The 21,392-nt window shown below is 46.2% G+C and overlaps 1 protein-coding gene and 1 pseudogene across 1 annotated transcript in view; one reads left to right on the top strand and one right to left on the bottom strand.

Annotated features, from left to right (window-relative positions):
• The window catches only part of SNRNP200 (small nuclear ribonucleoprotein U5 subunit 200), a 28,693-nt gene extending 7,540 nt beyond the window's left edge, over positions 1-21,153 (bottom strand). The window contains exons 1-30 of the mRNA XM_016219242.2: positions 21,014-21,153; positions 20,427-20,590; positions 16,265-16,436; positions 15,399-15,591; positions 14,877-14,932; positions 13,674-13,772; positions 13,187-13,339; positions 12,984-13,083; positions 12,682-12,818; positions 12,054-12,137; positions 11,786-11,959; positions 11,369-11,506; positions 10,978-11,133; positions 10,250-10,420; positions 8,866-9,059; positions 8,523-8,646; positions 6,855-7,004; positions 6,543-6,653; positions 5,860-5,991; positions 5,505-5,693; positions 5,062-5,259; positions 4,517-4,669; positions 4,325-4,405; positions 3,974-4,057; positions 3,006-3,112; positions 2,541-2,659; positions 2,095-2,249; positions 1,798-1,987; positions 1,455-1,628; positions 150-310 (exon numbers count right to left, since the gene is read on the bottom strand). Coding sequence (XP_016074728.1) covers positions 150-310; positions 1,455-1,628; positions 1,798-1,987; positions 2,095-2,249; positions 2,541-2,659; positions 3,006-3,112; positions 3,974-4,057; positions 4,325-4,405; positions 4,517-4,669; positions 5,062-5,259; positions 5,505-5,693; positions 5,860-5,991; positions 6,543-6,653; positions 6,855-7,004; positions 8,523-8,646; positions 8,866-9,059; positions 10,250-10,420; positions 10,978-11,133; positions 11,369-11,506; positions 11,786-11,959; positions 12,054-12,137; positions 12,682-12,818; positions 12,984-13,083; positions 13,187-13,339; positions 13,674-13,772; positions 14,877-14,932; positions 15,399-15,591; positions 16,265-16,436; positions 20,427-20,590; positions 21,014-21,058 — 4,164 coding nt within the window. The 5' untranslated portion in view covers positions 21,059-21,153. The remainder of the gene's footprint in view (positions 1-149; positions 311-1,454; positions 1,629-1,797; positions 1,988-2,094; positions 2,250-2,540; positions 2,660-3,005; positions 3,113-3,973; positions 4,058-4,324; positions 4,406-4,516; positions 4,670-5,061; positions 5,260-5,504; positions 5,694-5,859; positions 5,992-6,542; positions 6,654-6,854; positions 7,005-8,522; positions 8,647-8,865; positions 9,060-10,249; positions 10,421-10,977; positions 11,134-11,368; positions 11,507-11,785; positions 11,960-12,053; positions 12,138-12,681; positions 12,819-12,983; positions 13,084-13,186; positions 13,340-13,673; positions 13,773-14,876; positions 14,933-15,398; positions 15,592-16,264; positions 16,437-20,426; positions 20,591-21,013) is intronic.
• On the top strand, positions 17,380-18,308 carry LOC107542040 (mitochondrial coenzyme A transporter SLC25A16 pseudogene; annotated as a pseudogene).
• Positions 21,154-21,392: the final 239 nt, after the last annotated feature.

Genomic DNA, 21,392 nt, shown 5'->3' on the forward strand with positions numbered 1-21,392 from the left:
TTCATAAACTGGAGGAACAACTGAGGAAAAGCAAACAGTCCTGCCCCAAACGACCCTGCAAATTTCAGAGCTTAAAGCAGCTTTGACCTGGACTCACAGATGGAAAAAGCCTCTGGGGAGGCAGAAGGTGACAGCGCCCTCCTGCTTACCTGCTCTGCCAGTGCCTCCATGGGGGTGATGTAGACACAGCGCCCCTCCGAGCTCTGCAGCAGCATGCGCAGGATGGCGAACTCTGCACAGATGGTCTTCCCACTGCCGGTGGGTGCCCCCACAAACACATTGTCGTCACTGTTGTACACGGTGTTAAACACTGCAGACCGACAGAGCAGCAGCATGAAACCAAGAAGGAGACACAGCGCTCATCATACAGAGACAGCAGGAGCACCAAGGGGCGATGGGATGCGGGCCCCTCCCTGCAGTCGGGCTGCCGTCTGTCCCCTCATGGGTCTCCCTCAGAAGGAAGGGAGGGATGAAAATAAAGAGTTCCAGTCCTGCCCAGTCAGCATGGTTCAGTGGTTGAGTGGCAACCCGTGCACCAAGAGGTCTCTAGTTCAATTCCGGGTCAGAGCACATGCCCAGGTTGGGGGTTCAATCCCCGGTGGGGAGGGGGGTGAAAGACGCAGCTGATCAATGATTCTGTCTCATGATTGATGTTTCTTCTATCTCTCTTTCCCTCTCCTTCTCCCTCCCTCTCTAAAATCAATTTTAAAATATATATATATTTAAAAATAAGGTTCCAGTTCCATGGACACTTATAGGACAGCAGCAAAGCAAAAGCAGGCCAAGTCTCCTCTGCCTCTTAGCTGGTCTTCTCAGGGCCCAGGACTCAGAGTAAAAGGGCCTTAGCTACCTTTCACTGCCTCCAACGCGCTTATGTTTCCCAGAAACAGTCTAATGTGGAAAGAAGGGAGCGGACTAACCCAGGCATCAAGACTGGGTAAGCGTCCAAGTCCTGTTTATTAGCTCGTTCAATTGAGTGCCTCTCTGCCTCAGTTTCCCTATCTGTCAAGTAGGACACTGATAGTAATATCTCACATAGTAAACCCCTCATAGCGTTAGCGGGAGGAATAAAAGAGAAAACATCCGTGATGCCCTAGGTCTACAGGCATGCTCTGTGGACCCAGCTGTTATCCAAAGTGCTGAGGGAGAGGCCTCAGTCAATGCTGGACGCTCTGCCCAATACTTGAATGTGAGAGGCAGGCAGCCTCCTGAGCCTGAGAAATGACAACATTCCATGATTGATAAGACCCTGCCCCACCAACCCTCCTGAATGGGACACACAAAGAAGCAAAGCAAATCTAACCCCACCAAGAATTTGAGAAGAACTGAGAGGAGCGCTCCATTAGCCGGCACTGGTGGGCTGCCACATCTACCGAGACCTGAGCACCCTGCTTCCCTTCCAGTCCAGAAAACATCTCTCTCAGTGGCCTTACAAGGGGGACTGACACACCTACCTTGGGTCTGGATGGGGTTGAAGAAAGGAAATTTATCTTGGTAAAGGCTCTCGAAGGCACTGTTTCTCAAGGCAGACACGGGCAAGGGCTGCAGGTCCAGAAGTTCAGTGGGAGGTGGATACTTCTCTGGCAAGATCAGGTGTCGGAAGGAAACAGGAAGCTGGGTCTCACAAGCTGCCAGAAGAGAGACAGGAAGCGGTCCTCTTTATTTAATGCCCCAGGATCCACTCCGGGTACACTGGAACCCCAAGGCAGCAGATGTCCTGCTCTCCCCAACAAGTTCATTCTCACAACTGCCCTGGGAAGACCTGTCCCTAGGTGGCTGTACAGAGGAGACACTCACAGAGCCAGCGGTCAGACACCACGCGGATGAAGTACTGAGGGGGCAGCGGTTCAAAGACAGGCACAAAGAAGGTAATGAGGTGCTCGTCCTGAGCATACTTGGCCTTGAGAAGGAAGTACTCATGGTGCAGTATCACCTCGCTGTCCACATCCTCCACCAGAATCCAGAACGCCTCGGACGAGCCATGGACCTGAAAGCACACACGAGCAAGGGACGTGAGCCAGCGTGGGCACGCAGCCCTCCCACCCAGCTCTCCAGATCACACTGAAGCCAGTCCCTGCACCAAGCAAAGCTTACCTTTTCATCCCACTGGAAGTCTGGCGTGATGGTTAGTTCCACTTTCAGGGTGGAGCGCGTGATGGGTTGCAGGTGCACTGACAGCTCCAATTTGGGGAACAGGTGGACATATTTGTGGATGGTCTTGCCCATCTTCGGCATGCGAATGAGCTCCCCTGTGAGGACATGAGAGGGCTCAGGGGCTGCAGCCCAGCCTGCCAAATGTGTCTGCACCCTGGGGGCCTCCAGGGAAGCAGCAGATTCTACTCAGGTGTGGCAGGCTCTTCCCTTCACTCTCAGTGGAGCCCAAAGGACTCAAAGGCCAAGAGCAGGGGCTGGGCTAGTGCTTGAGTGGGGCATGAGAGGTGACCGGGATATCAGGGAACAAGGCCTAGGAACTGGAATGTATAATGGCTTAGAAAGACATCTGGGCTGTAAGCCCAGGCAGATGACAGCTTCCCACACACCTATCTCATTATGATTCAGGTCATAGAGGCGCTCAAAGGGGAAGTTTTTCTTCTCAATCTTCTTCACTACTTCCTCAGGGAGTTTCCGGAACTGACGCAACGGACACATGGACTGCCACCTACCCAGGGAGAAAAAACTGTTTAGTTCCTTGTGCAGGGCCTGTAACAAACAGCCCTCATCATGGCTCCCAACAGATTAGCTGTGACCACATAAGACACAGCTGTTAAACAAAGACAGACATTCGAAACTGTGCCAGCTGTGGGACCTGAGAGGCAACCCTCACCACCACCCTGTGCCCACTCCCCAGCTCCACCCCTCAGGGCCTTTTCTCTTCTCAACTTCCCCCAGGTGCAGGTCCCACTTCATGCAGCAGGACCAGAGGTCAGGTGCACTATGGCTTTCCCACCACCCTCAGCCTGGGGGCCCCAACATGGTGACCAGCTGCAAGCGCCCTGGGACCTTACATGCGTTTATCGATCATCTTGCAGAGGTTCAGGGTCTTGTCTGTAAGCTGTGCCCAACCTCGGTTCAGGACAATTTCAAATATGGCCCGCATCAACCGGCCCGCTGACTGGAGGAAAAAGAAGCATTCCCTCTATAAGTCCCCACTGTTTCCAGACTAATGAAGCCACTCTACACAGTGTTTAACTGCCTCACTCTGATGCGGCCAGCCTCACCAACTCAAAAACTAAGTCCCTCACCCTGACCGGTAAGGTTCAGTTAGTTGGGAATCAATCATCCTGTTCCCAGTCAGGGCACATACCGGGGTTGCGGGCTCTATCCCCAGCAGGGGGCGTGCAGGAGGCAACCTATCGATGTTTTCCTCTAACATCGATGTTCCTCTTTCTCCCTTTCTAAAAATCAATAAAAAATCTTAAAAACAAAACAAAACACAAAGTTCCTCTGTAATTACTCTTTCCCTCTCCATATAGTAGGTGCTTGCTGAACACAGACTAATTAAAAAAGTCAGCCTGAGATCATTACACATTTTAACCTAAAGCTCACTGCATGATTTTAAAGCTTTTGGCTCATTTAGCATTTAGAGCTCTAGCAAAAGTAAGGATGCTAGTGACCTGCTCTTGGAGGTAAAGACAAAGAGTAGTTAATAAAGCCTTTTGCCAATTCTGGATTATTTATGAGCCCAGCAGCCACAGTGGGAAGTCTCCCTCTAGGAAAGCTGACGCTGTGTGTTGTGGTTCTCTCCAAGCAGCCCTCTCAGCACTCTCTCAAGGCCTTACCTTTCCCACACGCCCAAGAGCAGTGAAACAGAGCAGCTATACCACAAATGCATCAACCAATGAGCCAACTAGGGCAAATCTCAGCATTCCCTCTCCCTTACTAGTGTTAGACCTACGTTCTCTAACACACACACATCACACGGGGAAGGAAACTGTTCAGGCCCCCTCTCCCAGAGGCACAACTCTGCCCTCACCTGTGTGACATATACCATGTCAGCCATCAGTGCAAAGCCCTCCAATTTCAGCTGTGAGATGAAGGCTTGGAGAAGCACATTGATCTGAAAAAGTAAGGTAAGCCAGAAGGCAATCACTGAACAGGCCAAGGAAATAAATCACACTTCTGCTCTGGGCACTCATGCCAGATAAGATCTTCTACAGCTCTTGATTTAGGCATTAAGTAACTTGTCCCACATGAAAAGAACATGTTGAGAAGAATGCTGGGAAGACCAAGCAGGTTACCAAGCACAAAGCCCAATCCAAGGTCCAGCTTTCAGAAGATTCTGAAAACCACCTATCCTTGCCCCAAGCAGATGTGCTGGGCTCACCTTCGCACTAGGTTCCTCAATGCTCTCCTTTACAGGAATGGGCACCCTTTCCAGCAGCTTCTGCAGCTCCAGCTTCTCCTCCTGCCACGAGAAGGAAACAGATCAAGGAAAAGCCAGGTGGCAGAGGAGAGAACGCACCCAGAGACTTGGCGGTGAGTACCAAGTTCCTGTCCCAACATGCCGCAGACTCACCTCTCTCACGGTGATGTTCTTGAACTCTGAAGACAACGAGAAGACTCTGAAGAGCTCAATCTCGCTCAGAGTGGGCTTCAGCAGCTGATTGTAGGTCTGTACTGTATCATTGGTGATGTAGTAGTGGCTGGCTATACGGCCCAGTTCTGTCACCTATGAAGAAGGGAGACGTAATCTAATGCTGAGCTGCAACCTCTCACTGCGAACAGGTGCCCACTGGGTGAACGCATTACAGTCAAGTGCGTGGCCCAGGCACATAAAGATAGACGGCACAATAATCTGACCTACAGTGAACTGATGCCCACACAGAAAAACAGATAAAGTAGCCACCTCCACTCAAGTTACCAAAAGGAGGCACTGGCAAGGTTTGACTGCACCCTTTTAGGATTTTTTATGTTCAATTGGCACAGCGCGACCCCACCTGTTTTCTACTGTTCCGAGCAATGGGCATGAGGCAGGGCTCAAATCAAGAGGGCGATCTGAAAACGTCTCCTGGGATGATGACTTCTGCTGAGACCTCTGCTTCCATTCCTCAGCCCACTCACCTGGAAGTTGCCTGTCTTCTTGTCATACTTGACCAGGTTGTTCTTATCCAGCATCAAGGCAGCAGTATGAACCAGATCCAGGCGGCGCTGGTCCAGCAGAGGGTCTCCCTTGAGGTCGTCATGAGAGATGCCGTAGAGGGTTGGAGATCGGAGCATTCGGATATACAGGTAGGCATAGCCCAGCCAGTTCACCGCATCCTACGAGAGACAGCTCATGGGTCTTAGCATGGTGTCCAAAAAAGCTCCCACGGATCATTAGAAATTAACTCCCAACTATAACAATGTATATTGCATGCCTTCTGAGGGCTTATAGTATTTCACTATATTCTAAGATCTTATAACAAGGAAACTGTCAGGCTGCAGCACCACAAAGGCCATCCTACTCCTAGTACCCTGGCCTCTCTGGAGAAGGCAAAAGGCGCCAAGGGCAACACCCTCCCTACCTTTGCATTCTGGACATTCCCCAGCACAATTTCCGCATTGAGCATGTCAGGCAGCTTTGACACCATCTGGCTCTCAATGGGAAGCTGCTGGTTGAGAAGGGACAGGTAGTACTGAAGCTCCCCGTGAGATGTGATGAGTATGCCTTCGCCCTTGGTGTCATACTGGGGTCTTCCGGCTCGTCCCAGCATCTAGGGCAGACAGCAAACCAAGAGGGCTGTGGACATAGGGCTGTTGGGTGGGTTCCAGGGTTCTCCTTTATAGATGCTCACCTCCCATCTGCTCGATTTTCAGCATCCTGGCTTTCTATACAAGGGGTACCCTTCCCCACCAAGAATACATGCGGAGGATCTGTACCTGCAGAATGTCCAGTGCCCCCAGTTCTGTCCAGCGCCCCTTCTCTGGACTATAAACCTGGGTGCCTTTGATGATGACTGTATGTGCAGGGAGGTTCACACCCCAAGCCAGAGTTGCTGTGGAAACTAAAACCTACAGAGGTAAAGCAAGATAATAAGGAAAATAGACGTTACCACCAGAGGTCAATATCCCCAACTTCTCTAGGCAATCAGCCCCAGAGCTTCTAGCAGGACTGAGGTGGGTCCCATCCTTGTCAGTGTGAGGCCAGAATAAAGAGGAAAGGAGTCCTTGGGCACTGCATCTAGTCAAGAACTGACCTTTCAAGGATCTAGAGATACCTATGAGGCAGAAGTGCAGACTTAAAGTAGTCAACTTAGGGTTACTGGACATTAAACACACAGGCTCCCCTAAGACAGGGAGTCAACAAGGAAGGCCCTGACTGTGTGAGGCCTTGTTTGGCACTGTCTGGAGTCACCAACATGCTATGCTCTGGACACTTTCCTAAATCATTCCCCTTCCCCCAGGCAGTATGTGAAGAGCTGGGAGAAGTGGGACCATAACTGTGCCTACAACTCTCTGACCCGGGTTACTGGAGCCAGAAAAAATAAAGTAGCAGGCGCAAACGTATGGTACAACTTTTGACATTTCAGGTCTTCTGAAGTCTGTGCTTGGGCCACCCTCACCTGAATGTGTTTATCAGCAAAAAGATCCTCTACAAGTGTCCTGTCAACTCTGGTCATGCCCGCATGGTGAATAGCAAAGCCGTAGGGCAGAAGATCCTTCAGCTCCAGGTTCTGTGGAACAGAGGAAAACAGGCGATGAGGTGAGCCTTGCTGTGCAAGCTCTCCCTTAGAGGAAACAAATCTCTACTCCACACAAACACAGGCAATCAACCTTAACCGGCAGCAACCAGTGCAGTCCTGAGGGAATGTTCGACAACCTCGACTGAGCCAGTTCTCAGAGAGGAATAAGGTACCTGGCCTGTCTCTCCTCACCTTGCACTGCTCAGCCTCCGTCCGCAAGACTTCTGTGGAGGCAGAGCCCTCTCTCAGAAACAGACCCAGAGTGTCCTTCTCCAGGCACATGTCCCGGATGGCCCTGGCCGTCTTCCCAGTCTCCTTCCGGGAGTGGACAAACACCAGCACCTAAGTAGAAACCAGGTTTGCCACAGTCAAGAGACAGCTCCCAAGACACCAGTAGCAAGAAGCAGAAGCTGCAGCATCACAGGATCCAGAAGCCAAGATCATGAAGAGGAGCCATGGCAGGAATGTACTGGCTCAGAAGCCTAAATCGGGCTGGTAAGACCCTAAGAGAATGAACCACACAGTACAGTGAGAAAGCCCTGCACTGGGAAATCAAACTAACGGCCAGCATCACATTGTTAACAGCAAGTTTACACACAAGGATGCAAACTCAGGAATCTCAATTAAGAATTTGTGTGCAGGCACCTGATGAGATTCTAAGGCCACCTGAAGAATGTGTCTGCAGAATAACAACTAAAATATTTATGAAATAATGGGTACTGCCCTTTATAAAAGGATGTTAAGAAATTGCCCAGCCGGGCGTGGCTCAGCGGTTGAGTGTCGACCTGGGATCCAGACGATCGGGGTTCGATTCCCGGTCAGGGCACATGCCCAGGTTGCAGGCTTGATCAATGACTCTCTCATCATTGATGTTTCTATCTCTCTCTCTCCCTCTCCTTTCCTCTCTCTGAAATCAATAAAAGATATATTTTTTAAAAATTAAAAAAAAATAAGTCTCAGTGAGCCCGGCCAGGTGTGGCTCAGCAGTTGAGCATCAACCTATGACCCAGAAATCGAGGTCCGATTCCTGGTCATGGCACATGCCCGGGTTGCAAGCTCAATCCCCAGTAGGGGACATGCAGCAGGCAGCCAATCAATGACTCTCTCTCATCACTGATGTTTCTCTCTCTCTCTCCCTCTCCCTTCCTCTCTCTGAAATCAATAGACATATTTTTTTAAAAAAGAAAAGTCTCAGTGTAAGACGAGCACCATTTTGTAGGAAATAAAGTCGTCCAAGTATTTAGTGCCAAGAAAAGATTTGTCTCTTCATCTAAATTCATCTCACCTAAATGCACTGCTTTTTATCAAAAATAAATGCACAACCTATCACTTTTCCTTATTGTCTTGCTTAACATGGATAAAGTCAGTTTTCAATTAAAAAAGCCATATCATACTTTTAGTAAAATGCTCTTTCACTAGCTAAGCTTCATCTCCTTTTCACTGCTACATTTTTAGTATAAGCCACCCATATCTTTTATGGAAGGACCCTAGATGATGCAGACAGACTGATTATCTGAACCTAGGGATTTCTTTCCTGGGAGTTTTTGGATTACAAATTCAATTTCTTCAATGGTTTCTAGGACTATTAAGGTTATCTGTATCATCTGGGCTGAGTTTTGATAGTTGGTAGTTTTTGAAGAAATGGCCCACTTCTTCCAGGTTGTCACATCTGTGTGTAAAAAGGTGTTCAGAGTATTCCTTTATTATCCTTCCAATGGCCACAGCTTCTGTAATATCCCATTTCATTCCTGATATTGGTGACTTGTGTTGTGTCTTCTCTATCTTTGTTAACTTTGTCAATCGGTAAATCAAGAGTTCAAAAGAACAGAGTTCAAGAATGACAAGAAACCACAGACAGACCTGATTTTTTCCTGCATGTTCCATGATCTTCTCATAGACTATTTCATTCATGATTTGGAAACGCTTGATGGCTTTTTTCTCTGTGATGCCGACATACGTCTGTTCCAGAGGCACCGGGCGGAAGCTAGAGGTTCAACAATTAGACAAATGAGGCTTCTGGCACAGAATATTGAGGAAATAAATGGTCCTTTCCACTGCCCAGAAGCAATATTCCTCTTTTCCAAGTCACACCACATCAAAACCCAAAGGCCCTTCCTAAACCCAATCCCACAGAGCTCCTCAGGAAAGGGGAAAGATAACAGGAAGGTCACCTGGTTAAACTTCTCCCCGTCTCTTCTCATACCTATTGTCGAAGTAGAAGAGGCCCTTGGCAGGATCAACACGCAGAAAGGTGGCCACATCTTCATAGTTGGGGAGGGTGGCGCTCAGCCCAATGAGTCTGACATCCTCTTGGGTCATCTCAATGTTTCGGATGGCCCTGGCCACCAAAGCTTCCAAGACAGGACCTCTGTCATCGTGGAGAAGATGGATCTCATCCTGAGACATGGAGAGCAGCAAATCACCTCCAGGACTAGAGAAATGTAGCCCCCTTTCCTGAGAGTAGTCACGTTTTATAGGTATATACCTAATATACCAAGTAAAAAAGACAAGAAAAGGGATCCCAAGCAGATAAACAAGAAAAGGGATCCCAAACTGGATAAACCAATGATGAGACAAAATTCACCATGAAACACCCCAGAAAATAACATGCTCTGCCATAAGCTGCTTTGCTACAGATCAATGAAACGATGCTTTATGGCAAGAAAATCGGATACTTCAAGTAAATTGGTTCATAGCTTAACTCAAAGGTGTATTTTACTGCAAATGAAGCTTTTTATCAAACCACATTTATATCATACAAGGCTTCGCCTCTGGGCAGTAACCCTCACCAAGAACAAAAGATACTGTGCATCAAATGGTGAGTTATAGGGCTTAAGACAGTGCTTGTCAAATTTCATCACGGACACAAAGCAGCAGGGGACCTCATTAAAATGCACACTGCATTTCAATAGCTGTGGGTTGGAGCCAGAGAAACTGTATTTCTATCAAGACTTTGAGCACCAAGGCTCTAAAACAGGAGCCGGCAAGCTTTTTCTTAAAGAGCCGGATAGTCAATGCTTTAGGCTTGTGGGCCACAGTACAAATACTCAATTCAGTCATGGCAGCACAAAAGCAGATGTAAATAATAGCTAAACAATAGGTATGGCTGTGTTCCAATAAAACAAAAACCAGCAGCCACAGCTCACTGGACCATCGTCCTCTGGAACACTGAAAATGAACACGTTAGCTCTCCTTTCTGCTTTCCCAATAATGTAAACTACACTCAGACTCAGTCATTGGTCTCTGGGTACTTCTGCTTCGATGAAACACAACATCCTGACTCCTTGCTCATTCCCTCTGAGAATAGACTATTTATTTATAAAGTCCTTTGATGTGCTGGAAGGACACAATTAGTTTTTCATTTGTTGTTTACATCTCTCTTAAAAATATTTCAAACATAAAAAAGACGTAAAGAATTATATGGCAATCACCATGCAGCACCTACTAGGAAATTGTCAATGAAGTGCAGAGCGTCATTTAATGGTAAAAGCAATGCTGACAACAGAGGTCATTACAAAGGCCAGTGACTGGAGAAAAGTTCCTGGACCAGACTGGTCTCTGCACCACCACAAGTGCCCCCTCCTCACCAGAATGATGAGCCGCACAAGCTGAGTATAGGTGCGCTCCCCACCCTTGCGGGTAATGATGTCCCACTTCTCAGGGGTGCAGACGATGATCTGAGTGGCACTGATCTCCTCCTTGCACAGCTGGTGGTCGCCAGTCAGTTCTGCAACAGTAATGCCATACGTGGCCAGGCGCTGGTGGAGGAAAAGCACATCAGGTAAGAATGCTTGCAGGGGCCTTGGCACCAATCTGAGAAGTCTGAGCACAGGCTATTGGAAGTAGGTATCAACCCATCAGGGAAACAGCAGGTGAATTAGACTGGCCATATGAACAAATCCAAGTTTATACTTGGGCAAATGAAGCAGACAAAGACTCTCTGGGAGCTCCGCACACGAGGGGAAAATGGAAATGTGTATATCACAGGACCTGGACTAACAGCAGTAGGTGTATTATCAATCCCAGCCACGTGAGGGCTTCACAACTACTCTAACAATGGTCATGAGAACAACTAGAGAAAACTGCTGTGCAGAGGGTGACAGAAAGACGATACACCCTTGCAAAGGCCAGGATAGGTCAAGGACATTCTTGGTTCAGAAACTCTGTACCTGGGTCAAGTACCACCTCTGAAGTGGAAAAAACACCATCTGAGGCACTGCAGAGATGCCCGGATACAGGAAGCAGGGAAGCACTCGGCCTGCCCAACTCTGTGATGGCTGCAGCAGCATCGTCTAGAGGAGAGTGCTACCCTTACCTTTCCAAAGCTGCCCACCATCTCCTGCACCAAGGATCGCATGGGAGCGATGTAGATGATCTTGAAGTCATCCACGTTGATAGTGCCGTCCATGTTAATGTGCTTCCCAATCTCCCGAAGCATGCACATTAGGGCCACGTTGGTCTTCCCGGCGCCCTAAAATAGAGGCCACGGATAAGGCCCATTTGCCTGGGAATGCTCACCACCCTAATTCCCATGGGCTTACCACCAAAACAGAGACTACAGCACATCCTGAGAATTTTATTCAACCATTTAACATCTCTTCCATCAAAGAATGAATAATTGGGGGGTGCTGGTTGAGATGAACCCTCTTGCCACCAAAAACAGACACCACATTCCACAAGGAAGAGGCAGCCAGGGCAGTGCTTACAGTGGGAGCGCACAGTAGCAGGTTCTCGTCCGTCTCCAGGGCGGCCCGGTAGAGCTTGCTCTGGATACGGTTCAGTGTCTTGAAGCCCTCGAATCCAGCCTGGGCATACTTGGGCAGCTTCTCCACTGGAAGCAATTGCTGAAAAAAAGGTATCATTCTGTATTGGCAGCACCCTGAGCAGACTGTATTCTTGTGGGATCTCCAGGACTACATTTCCTGGCAAGCTCCCTGTGTCATCTCCACTGAAGGCCAGACCAGAGGGATCAGTACTATTCCCTGGGCTCAAAATCAAAATGGGAAAGCTTCCATTTTTGGAATAAACTGTCTATGAGAAAAGGCCACACTGTGGTCAATGAGTTGAAATCCAAACAGGAATGGAGGTGAGCTGAGGAGAAAACCGAGAAGCAAAGAACTCACTTCCTCTGAGCCAAAGGGCTTGGGCTTCAGAGCAGGCACATGCACCTCTTCATAGCCCTTGCGCTGGCGCCGGAAGGATCCATCTGGAAGTTGACAGCGTTTGTTGGCCATGAAGTGGCTCCCTTGGGTAAAAACCAGGTCCTCCAAGTCCAGAACCTGCCTCGGAGCCAATGCCTGAGAACAGAAAAATAGAAATACAAAGACAGTGAGGAAGATAAACAAATGAGCTTCCAGCCATCATAGCCTTGGAAAGGGCCTGACCACCAACCTCCCCGCCCTGGTCCAAATCCATGGTTTCCAGGTCAGTGTCCATTCGAGACTGCCGCACTCGCTCCCTCCGGGACCGCTCCTCCTGCAGTAGGGAAAGATAAAAAGGGTGACAGTTTATCACCATTCCAGGTTCATGTCCTCCTCAATCCCTCCTTAGCTGAACCTGACTCATGGGCGCTGACCAGTAAACCCCAAAACAGAAAGACAGCTCTTTATGTTCAGACACTTGCCACAGAGACCATCAGATGATGAAAGCAAGGGAATGGCCTTAAAGGAACAATGTGGAATGTGGGGATTTCCAACACAGACAGTCAACAATTTAGCATCAAGGGCTCTCCCTCTGTTCAGCAAACACATGTCCCTTCCTCTACTTTCAGGAGATACCATGATTTACTGTGCACACAGAAAAGGGCCCACAGTGCTGGTCTCTCAACCACACTTGTGATTTTTGTCAATTCTAATCTGTACCACTGACAAACCCCCCAAAATTTAGAGAAATACTTTATTCCTTCACCTTCCAGTTAACAGGCATTTAGCTTTATGCTGCAATCTTCTAACTAATGTCTCTTTTCCAAAGCAAACACTCTTGCTCCGGAATCAGACAGAAAAACCAGTCCAGCCCTTACCCGGATCAGATCCTCCTTCTCCGTTTCATGGAGCTGGTAAAGGAACTTTGATAGCTCTGGATCAGCTTCCATCTTTCCCATGATCCTTTCCTTTTCAGCTTCACTCTGTGCGCTGGCCAGCAAGGTGCAGTATAAAACTATCAACAGCAAAAGGAGAAAGAGAAGGTGAGGAGGTAGTGAATACAATCAACCTTCAACCTTGTGATAGAAATGAATGAAACATGTGCTGGAGCTATGAAAACAATGGTCTCCATCGCACATATATACACACACATGCTACAGACAGGGCACTGTGTACTCACTCATCATCCTGTGCTGCCGCAGCACTTTAATAAAATCAAAAGTATTGAAACCGAGGAGGAGCACCAGCTGGTTCTCACACTCCCGGTCATCACTGGCCGTCTGCAGAAAAGGGAACACCAGGATTAAGGATGCAGACATCTGCTTCATACACTGTCCCATCCCCTACGATACACTAAATGCAAAAATATGACCTTGGCCATACCTTTAAGATTTCCAACACCTCATCTGCCTTCTTTTGTGACACAATGGCATCATCATAGAAGCGACTGAGCTGCCGTTGCAGCCAAAACGCATCAATGTCCCGAGGGTGCAAATCCTTCTTCTTAGAACTCATCAGTTCACCAGAGGCTACAAGCTGCATGAGTACCAGGCGTTGAGCTCACCACATCTGTCTGCCCCAACTACACTCTCATCATCCTGCAAGGGAGCTCTACTTGCCACCCATGGCCCATCTTCTATTGAGAACTTTCCAGAGGAAAGAAAAGTCTGCTATCCTGAATTTGGGAGCGCACCAAACTTATCAGCACATGCCTTTGGGAGGGAGGATGGCTGACTAAAATCATAAGGAAATCAAGGTACTACATGTTTATCATGGCCCGCCCTATAAAAAGGAGCTCCGTAAATGACGTAACAGGACCTTGGTATGAAAAAGAACCTGGGCTGCACGGGCAAGAGCAGTCTGTACTCACATTAGCTGAGAGGGTGCAGCGCACCACTGCCTCATCCCCTTCCATGTCGTCATCTGACGCCTCTTCTCGAACCTCTCCATACACATCTTCATCGCCCTCCTGTGCAAAGAGCCCCAACCCATGGCTTCGAGCTGATTCTGACATCACCACAGAACCTCTCCCCTGAGTCACTTAAGACTGGTTAGAGCAATGGCTTTGGGGTGAAACCAACTGCTTACTGGGACCAGGGTCAGCCTTATCCAGAATACATTTAATGGGATACCCTCACTACTCTAAGTCCACGTGGCATGGCTTCATAAGGTGCTTCTACTCTCTTCTCTGCTTCTCACCTGAGGCCACCACAAAGGCAACCAACTGGACCACAATCTCTCTCACACACAAGCAATCAATACATGTAAAGAGCTAGCAGCAGAGACAAGCTATGCAGAAGCACACTTGGATCCTGAAGTGCAGACCACACTTAGCTTGCTCACCAGTCTTTACTAACACACTGGCTCACACTAACACTGTGGACTCAGAACAGTACTATGTTTAAAGCAAGCACTTAATAATAAGCATTTGTTAAATGAATGAGTTCTATAAGTAAAGCATTCTTTCAGGGTCTTGCTACTGCAAATCTAAAATTCTGTTAACTATACTGCAGGGAAGAGGCTTAGCAGTCAACTATTTCACTCGTCTCATTTGATAGATGGAAAAACTGAAGCAAAATGACCTGCTCAAGATACAGGACCAAAATTCAGACCTCCTGACTCCCAGCTTGGTGCTCTCCTGCCGCTTCTGTGCTGCCCCTTCTTCCCGTCCTGGCATATGATATTCAAGGCCAGCATTTCAGCTTCAGGAGCCAAACCCACCCACTGAGAATTCTAGGGCAACTTTGCAAAGATTTTCAAGAGCCCCCCCTTGCTCCAATTTATAGTCGTGAAATTATGATTAGGTGGTAAACCTCAGTGGGCAATGTACATCTTTTGAAACTGGCAGCAGGACAGAGCACTGACCAGTGGGACATTATCACAGTAAAGTAAAAATGTAGTAAAATGTGGAAGCATACACCTTCAATGTATCTTTTTCTTTTTGTTGATGGACTTAGTTTATTTTAAGTTACTGCATTAATTTAGAATTATTACTTTAATTTGCTTTATAAAACCTGAGGATGACAATTTCAAAAAACAAGAATAAACGAGGTCCATCTGTTTTAACACTCACCTCCTCGTCAGACTCAAACTGTACATTCACACCGTATGTCTCATCAATGTTGTCATCTGAAACAATGAGGGATTAGAGAAAGGGTTAGTGAAATGAGGTGCTACAGAGCACATTTCCTCCCCAATTGCCTGACTTGCCTCTCCTCAGGACAGACCTCAGGACTAAGGACTCAAAGACACTTCAGGATCAACGTAAGAGAGCCATCTGTACTGCCACCAGTGAGACCTCCTCTGACCTGCCAACCTTGGATATGGCCCTGCTCCACTTGCTCAATCACTTGAGTCCCCCAAGGCTCTGGCCAAGCCATCCCCTCCCAGGTTCTATACAATAAAAGGGTCCAGAGTAAGAAATGGCTTCTGTTCTAGGGATTCCAGTACCTATCAATCATAACTTCTCAATAAACACCAAATAGGATATGGGAACTGACACATCTAGGTGTTTTAATGATTAAAACGAGAAGACCATGTTTAGGGGTCAATAAGCAACCAGTTAATATGATCAGGACATAAAGAGCTCAGTTACCCATATTCTGGATTTCCTTATCTCCGCCATAGTCTGTGATCTTTTTGCCCAAGTTCACTAGCACATGGTATCTGGTATCATCTGTCTGCCCCAGCAAGAGGTCAATCTCCTTTCTCCTTTCCTTGTCACGCAGCTTTTCGTTCTTTAGGACAGCCAGAACTTCATCAGCTGCCCCACACAGAATATCACGTGGCTGGTGGCCAAAAACGACAGAAACATTTAGGACAATGAGAAGCAGCATACCACTGACCAGCTTTATGTGACTGGATGTGAAAAGTCATACCCCTTTAAAACCTGCACACCAGGTTTTGATCGTTTTCATTAACATTAATAAAAAACATTCACAAAACTGAAGGAAAACTCATTTTAAAAATATTAGGTAGGCGGTCTTAGGAAGCAGGACACAACTTCCATGACCACCTGCCATATCTCTCCCGGCGTCAGAGGCACTCATCTTCCTCTAGCCTGCCAGACTTTTGGTAATTCTGTCCCCACAGCCTCTAGCGCCCACCTCACCAGAGCCTCTTGGACACTCATAAAGGTCCTGGTTAAGAGCAGATTCTAGACACTGACTACCAGGCTCTTATCCTGGCTCTGCAAATACAACCTTTGTGACCTTGGAAAATTATGTACCTACTTTTTGCCTCACATCTCTCTTGTATAAAACTGAAAATGAGTATTAACAGCACCTAATCATAGAGCTATCCCACATAAAGTGCTCGGGAAACATTAGCCACTTCTGCAAACTGCACAGCCCACAGAGGAACACCACAGACAAGGTTCTGCAGACAAGGTTCTTCTGGTGCCTCTCAATTGTGACTCTCCCCCTCTCCAAAACCATCACTTTACCCCTCTGGCTGCCTCACCTGGTCCCCAAGGGCAGCCTGGATGAAGCTGAGCAGCACTTCGTAGGTCTCCCGAGTCTCTTTGGTTTTGGGCTTATAGATGATGCCCACCATCTCATCAATGCCCTCTGAGAGCAGAGTGTACCCCTTCATCTTGTTGATGTCGTGCCGGTCCTCATCACGCTTTCTTCGCCTAATGGACACATAGCATGATGGTGAACAGGCAGAACCTTGCTTCTCAGAGGCAAGACTAAATCAGGCCCACCTTCCTCTCCTTCTCAGCTTCATGGCACACAGGTACTATATTAAAACATGAATCTGTACCTCAGTAAATCATTTCCATTTGACCTTAGTCACTTGCAGAAGTTACTTCTTTATAGGAACATAGTAACTAACACAAAGGGAGTCCTCTGTCATTCTCTCACTAGACACACTGAAATCTACAATGAGACATCCTCTCATTCATTTAAAAAACACAGCCCTTTTTATTTTGTATGACATTATGCAATTGGATTTTGACTGATTTTTCAGATACATTTTCTTTTTCCAGCCAGAGACACTATAGCTGCAAAGGTATCTACTGCCACTGAGTCCCAACAAATTATAAGAGAACTGGAAAAGAAGTCATACTACGTAAAGTGAAAGACCAATAACGCATTAACTCACTTCAAATGTAACTACTTTAATCAAAACTGGGCCTACAAATTTTTGAGACTTCTTCGTGGGAAGAGGAAAACAGATGATCAGGGTGAGATGAAGTTGAATGATTTTTTAAGTTTTGAAACATGTCCTCCAAAAAGCAAAAAATAACAAAAAACAAAAATCCTGTCATTTATACCATGGATGCTTGAATATTAGTTTAACAAAAGTAGGAAACGGGCAACAGCAGAAGTTAAGTAGGGGTAGAAAGTTAGTAATGAAAGGAAAAAAGTTACTGAGACAAGGGAACAGCAAAGGTCTTGAAAATATCATAAAGAAAACATTATGGACCAGAAACGCATAAGTTAGAAAAAGGTCTAAAAGTTGGACTCTACCCCACCCGCGCAGCAGTCACTGCCGTCAGAGCCAGCAATGGTCGTGGCCTCAGCTTTTGGATTGTAAATTGGTGACTAAAGCTCCACACAGCCCTGGTCCTGATGGTGGCAGTGATGGTGGCCCTGGCAGCAGCTGACCCCCCTCACAATGCCGCAGGGAGCAGGAGCCAGATGGCCCGCCGCCCGCTGAGACTTCTGGCTGCGCTCCTTCCTAGCCAGAGGTATTGCGAGATGCTGTGCTAAAACAGTTACTTCTTTGGCTGGAGCAAAGGTTTTATTACAAGCTCACAATCACCATTACAAACACTTAGGAATGTTTTCAGTATGGTATGCTATTCCCCAAAAGGAGGGATACCTTGGATTGTATAAATTTGGGGGAATGGTGCAATGATGATTCAAATCTTTCACTGTGGTGCAGTCCACTTTATGGTATTTGAGCATTATAAAATGTTAGTTACTACAAAGCTGGGAATTTCTGGTCACATGCAGATTAATGGCTGGATCCATGGCAGGTATGACAGCAGTTATCTGTGCTTACCCTCTTGACATGGTTAGAGTACGCCTAGCAGTCCAGGTGAAAGGGGAACACACACAGAATTATTCATGCATTCAAAACAATGTATGCAAAGGAAGGCTGTTTCCTTGGATTTTTACAGAGGCCTGAGAATACTATATTAGGAATGGCTCCATATGCAGGTGTTTCATTTTTTACTTTTGGTACCTTAAAGAGTATTGGGTTTTCCCATGTTCCTACCATTCTGGGCAGACCTTCATCAGACAATCCTAATGTCTTAGTTTTGAAAACTCACATAAGCTTACTCTGTGGTTGGTGGTTGCTGTAGCAATAGCACAGGCAATATCCTACCCATCTGACATAACTCACAGGCAAATGCAATTAGGAACTGTTCTTCCAGAATTTGAAAAGCACCTCACCACACAGAAGACTATGAAGTATGTTTGCGGACACCATGGAATCAGAAAGGATTACATCATGGTTTATCTCTGAACTATATTTGCTGCATTCCCTCTAAGTAGTGGCTTTTACAACATATGAACTTATAAAGCAGTTTTTTCACCTCAGTTGAAATAATTTCCTTTCCTTAATAAACTCTCAGAGGGAGAAATAAAATGGGACTTCAATTTGGGGGGAAACATTACTTGAAGGAGAGTATTTACCCTGTCACAGGAACCCCTGGTATTTTAGTACTTGATTTTTTTATTTATCACAAATCAGAAGTGCTTACTGTACCTTCTGATGCCAAAAGTTATACTACAGAACATTGAAAAAAATTCCTAAACTGATGCTGGCTAATCAGTTAGGTTATTTGAAACCATTCAAAAGTGTTATTTGAACAGAGAAGTAACTTAAAATGGGATTCAAGAAGCCGCCATTAGCTTTATCATGCTGTTCCTAGCTTTTCATTATAACCTTGATTTTCAAAGATACTGATATTGGTTATAATTATTATAACAGGCTTTGCAACAGAATGATGAGAACTGAACTTTTAAGTTATATAAACCATAGCTTAGAAGCCAGCATTGAAATATTCTTATCAATTCTCTTAAGATTCTGCTCCACTGAATAAAAGGAAAAACACTTTTTCTTGTCATTTTTAAAAAATATATTGTATTTAAAAAGTAGTAATGGCCCAGCCAGGCGTGGCTCAGTGGTTGAGCATCAACCTAGGATCCAGGCGATCAGGGTTCGATTCCCGGTCAGGGCACATGCCCAGGTTGTGGGTTCGATCAATGATTCTCTCATCATTGATGTTTCTATCTCTCTCTCTCTCCCTCTCCTTTCCTCTCTCTGAAATCAATAAAGATATATTTAAAAAAATTTAAAAATAATAAATAAATAAATAAATAAATAAATAAATAAATAAATAAATAAAAAGTAGTCATGTGCAGACTCAACAATAAATGAAGAATTTTCAGGTATTGCTCAAATGTTATTCCCGGATACTATGACTGATGTAAATATTTTAAAACGTCAATATATTTCCCAAAGGCAGTAATAATAAATACTAACTGCTCTCAAAATAGATTAGCATTATAGATTTGTTTTGTTAGATGATTTAGTGTATGCTAGAAAATTTATTTAAGTAGACTAAAATATCCATTAATAAAGATGTGAATGTCAAAGACTGTTTCTAAAGTATTATTATAATACATCAACTAGTTCTTCCATGTAAAATAATTTTAGTGCAATATAAATTTAAGTAGAAATGTAAAAATGATGTGAATTGGCCCAGCCAGAGTGGCTCAGTTGGTTGAGCATCACCCTGTGCACTGAGAGGTTGCTGAATAGATTCCCTGTGCCTGAGTTGCAGGTTCAATTCCCATCTGAGGCGAGAGCAGAAGGCAACCAACCAATGTTTTTCTCTTACATAGATGTCTCTCTCTCTCTCTCTCTCGTGTATTCCAATGAGGATTAAAAACAAATAATGATCTGAATTGCTATCCTTTATATTAAAATGGTTTAAAATGTAAGACTTCCAAGTATTGTGTTTAGAGTACTTTTTATGTTCTATTATAAGCATGACAGAAATGGGAGTGGAACAGTTACAATTCTGTCCTCAGAAATAGCAATTTGTAGAACTGATGTAATTTTTAAGACATTAGAAAACTAAGCTGAAAGTGTTATTTCTGCTTCAATTTTTATTTTTGCATAAAAGATCTGTCACACCTTGGTAGAAATTAGATGAACTAGTCTCATCTTCAAAGTCTTTATTTTAAAATAAGTATGTATCTTTGTATGATTTATAACTGTACGTGCAGGTAGAAATACATGTGTTCCTAAACTATTTTACTTATTTTCATTTACGGATTGCACTGTAGCTAATATTGTTATTAAATCTCAAGATAATTTAAATGTATAAAATAAGTATCTCAGTTATGTTATCAATAAAAAGGAATGCAAATACTTTTTAAATGAAAAAAAAAAGTCTAAAATTTATTTTTCACTTCAGATATACTTGTTAAGGCCAAAGAACCTTCTAACTCTCCTGTTGTTTTTACCTTCACTAAGTTGTTTTAATGCCACTGATATCTCATCTTGCACCAGCATTTCAGCAAAAAGCGCTGCTCAAATGCTCAAGGGAAGATGGTCTTCGCATCTGAAGAAAAATCATTCTCCCCTTGGTACTCACTTGGCTCTTCTTTCCTCCTGCATCTGTGGTTTGGTCCGTTGAGCCTTATCTCCCATCCGGGTGCCTTCCAGCTTCCCAACCAGGGATAGCACCTCTCCCGTGGGTTCATCCCGGCGGGTCCGGTCAATGAGAGAACGGTCAGCTTGGAGGACAAGATTCGAGTTCTGAAACAGACCACAATATTACCGAAGCTCTGACAGAAGCTGGGCCAATTCCTGTATCAGAAGGACGCCAGCGGATGATAACAAAGGAAGTAAAAATCGGAGCAACTAAGCGCTGATAATCACTAGTCGGAATAAAAAGATGTTTTCCTGAAGAGAGACCATCGTATAATTGCGCGTGAGCAAAGGATGAGCAATTCAGCAGACCCATGCCGCTCCTCACACTGCCCATGAAAATCCACGCGGGGAAAGTGCTGGGCACGTTGGGGTGACAGCTGGGAGAGAATGGGTATAGCGCTAAGAGGGCAGGGGCCCGGGATCTGACCTCCCCTCCCCTTTCATGGTTCTCCGGTAGGCCTTCAGACTACCTTCCCCAGCCGCCTGCTCCCCACTGGGCGCCCTAGTCCTCCCCAAGCCCACACGCACCGCCTTGTACTCGTACTGCAGGCTCCGGGCGGTCACATCCGCCATGGCTGCGGCCGCTCAGGGCTCTCAGCGACCCGCTCACAAAGCCACACGCCGCGAACACCCGCTGCTTAGCGGTCCCTCTCAACGCAGAAAAGACGAACTGGAGGCAGAGAAACAGCTCCTTTCCGCTTCCGGGTCGCGCGCCGGAAGTGCGGGGGGCGGGGCTTTGGAGCGTGCGCGGCGCTGCTCTCTGGCCTTCTAGGTGAGGCTGGCTTATTCCAGGTCTCGGAATCCGGGGATCCTTCGGACTTTGCGTCCGACCGCCACCTGTCCCTTCGGACCCACAACCTATACTCTTCCCCGCTCCTCGGGCTCCAGCCTTCGACCTCCAAGACTC

This window comes from Miniopterus natalensis, chromosome 13 (genome assembly GCF_054644295.1).
Source record: "Miniopterus natalensis isolate mMinNat1 chromosome 13, mMinNat1.hap1, whole genome shotgun sequence".
Classification (NCBI taxonomy): domain Eukaryota; kingdom Metazoa; phylum Chordata; class Mammalia; order Chiroptera; family Miniopteridae; genus Miniopterus; species Miniopterus natalensis.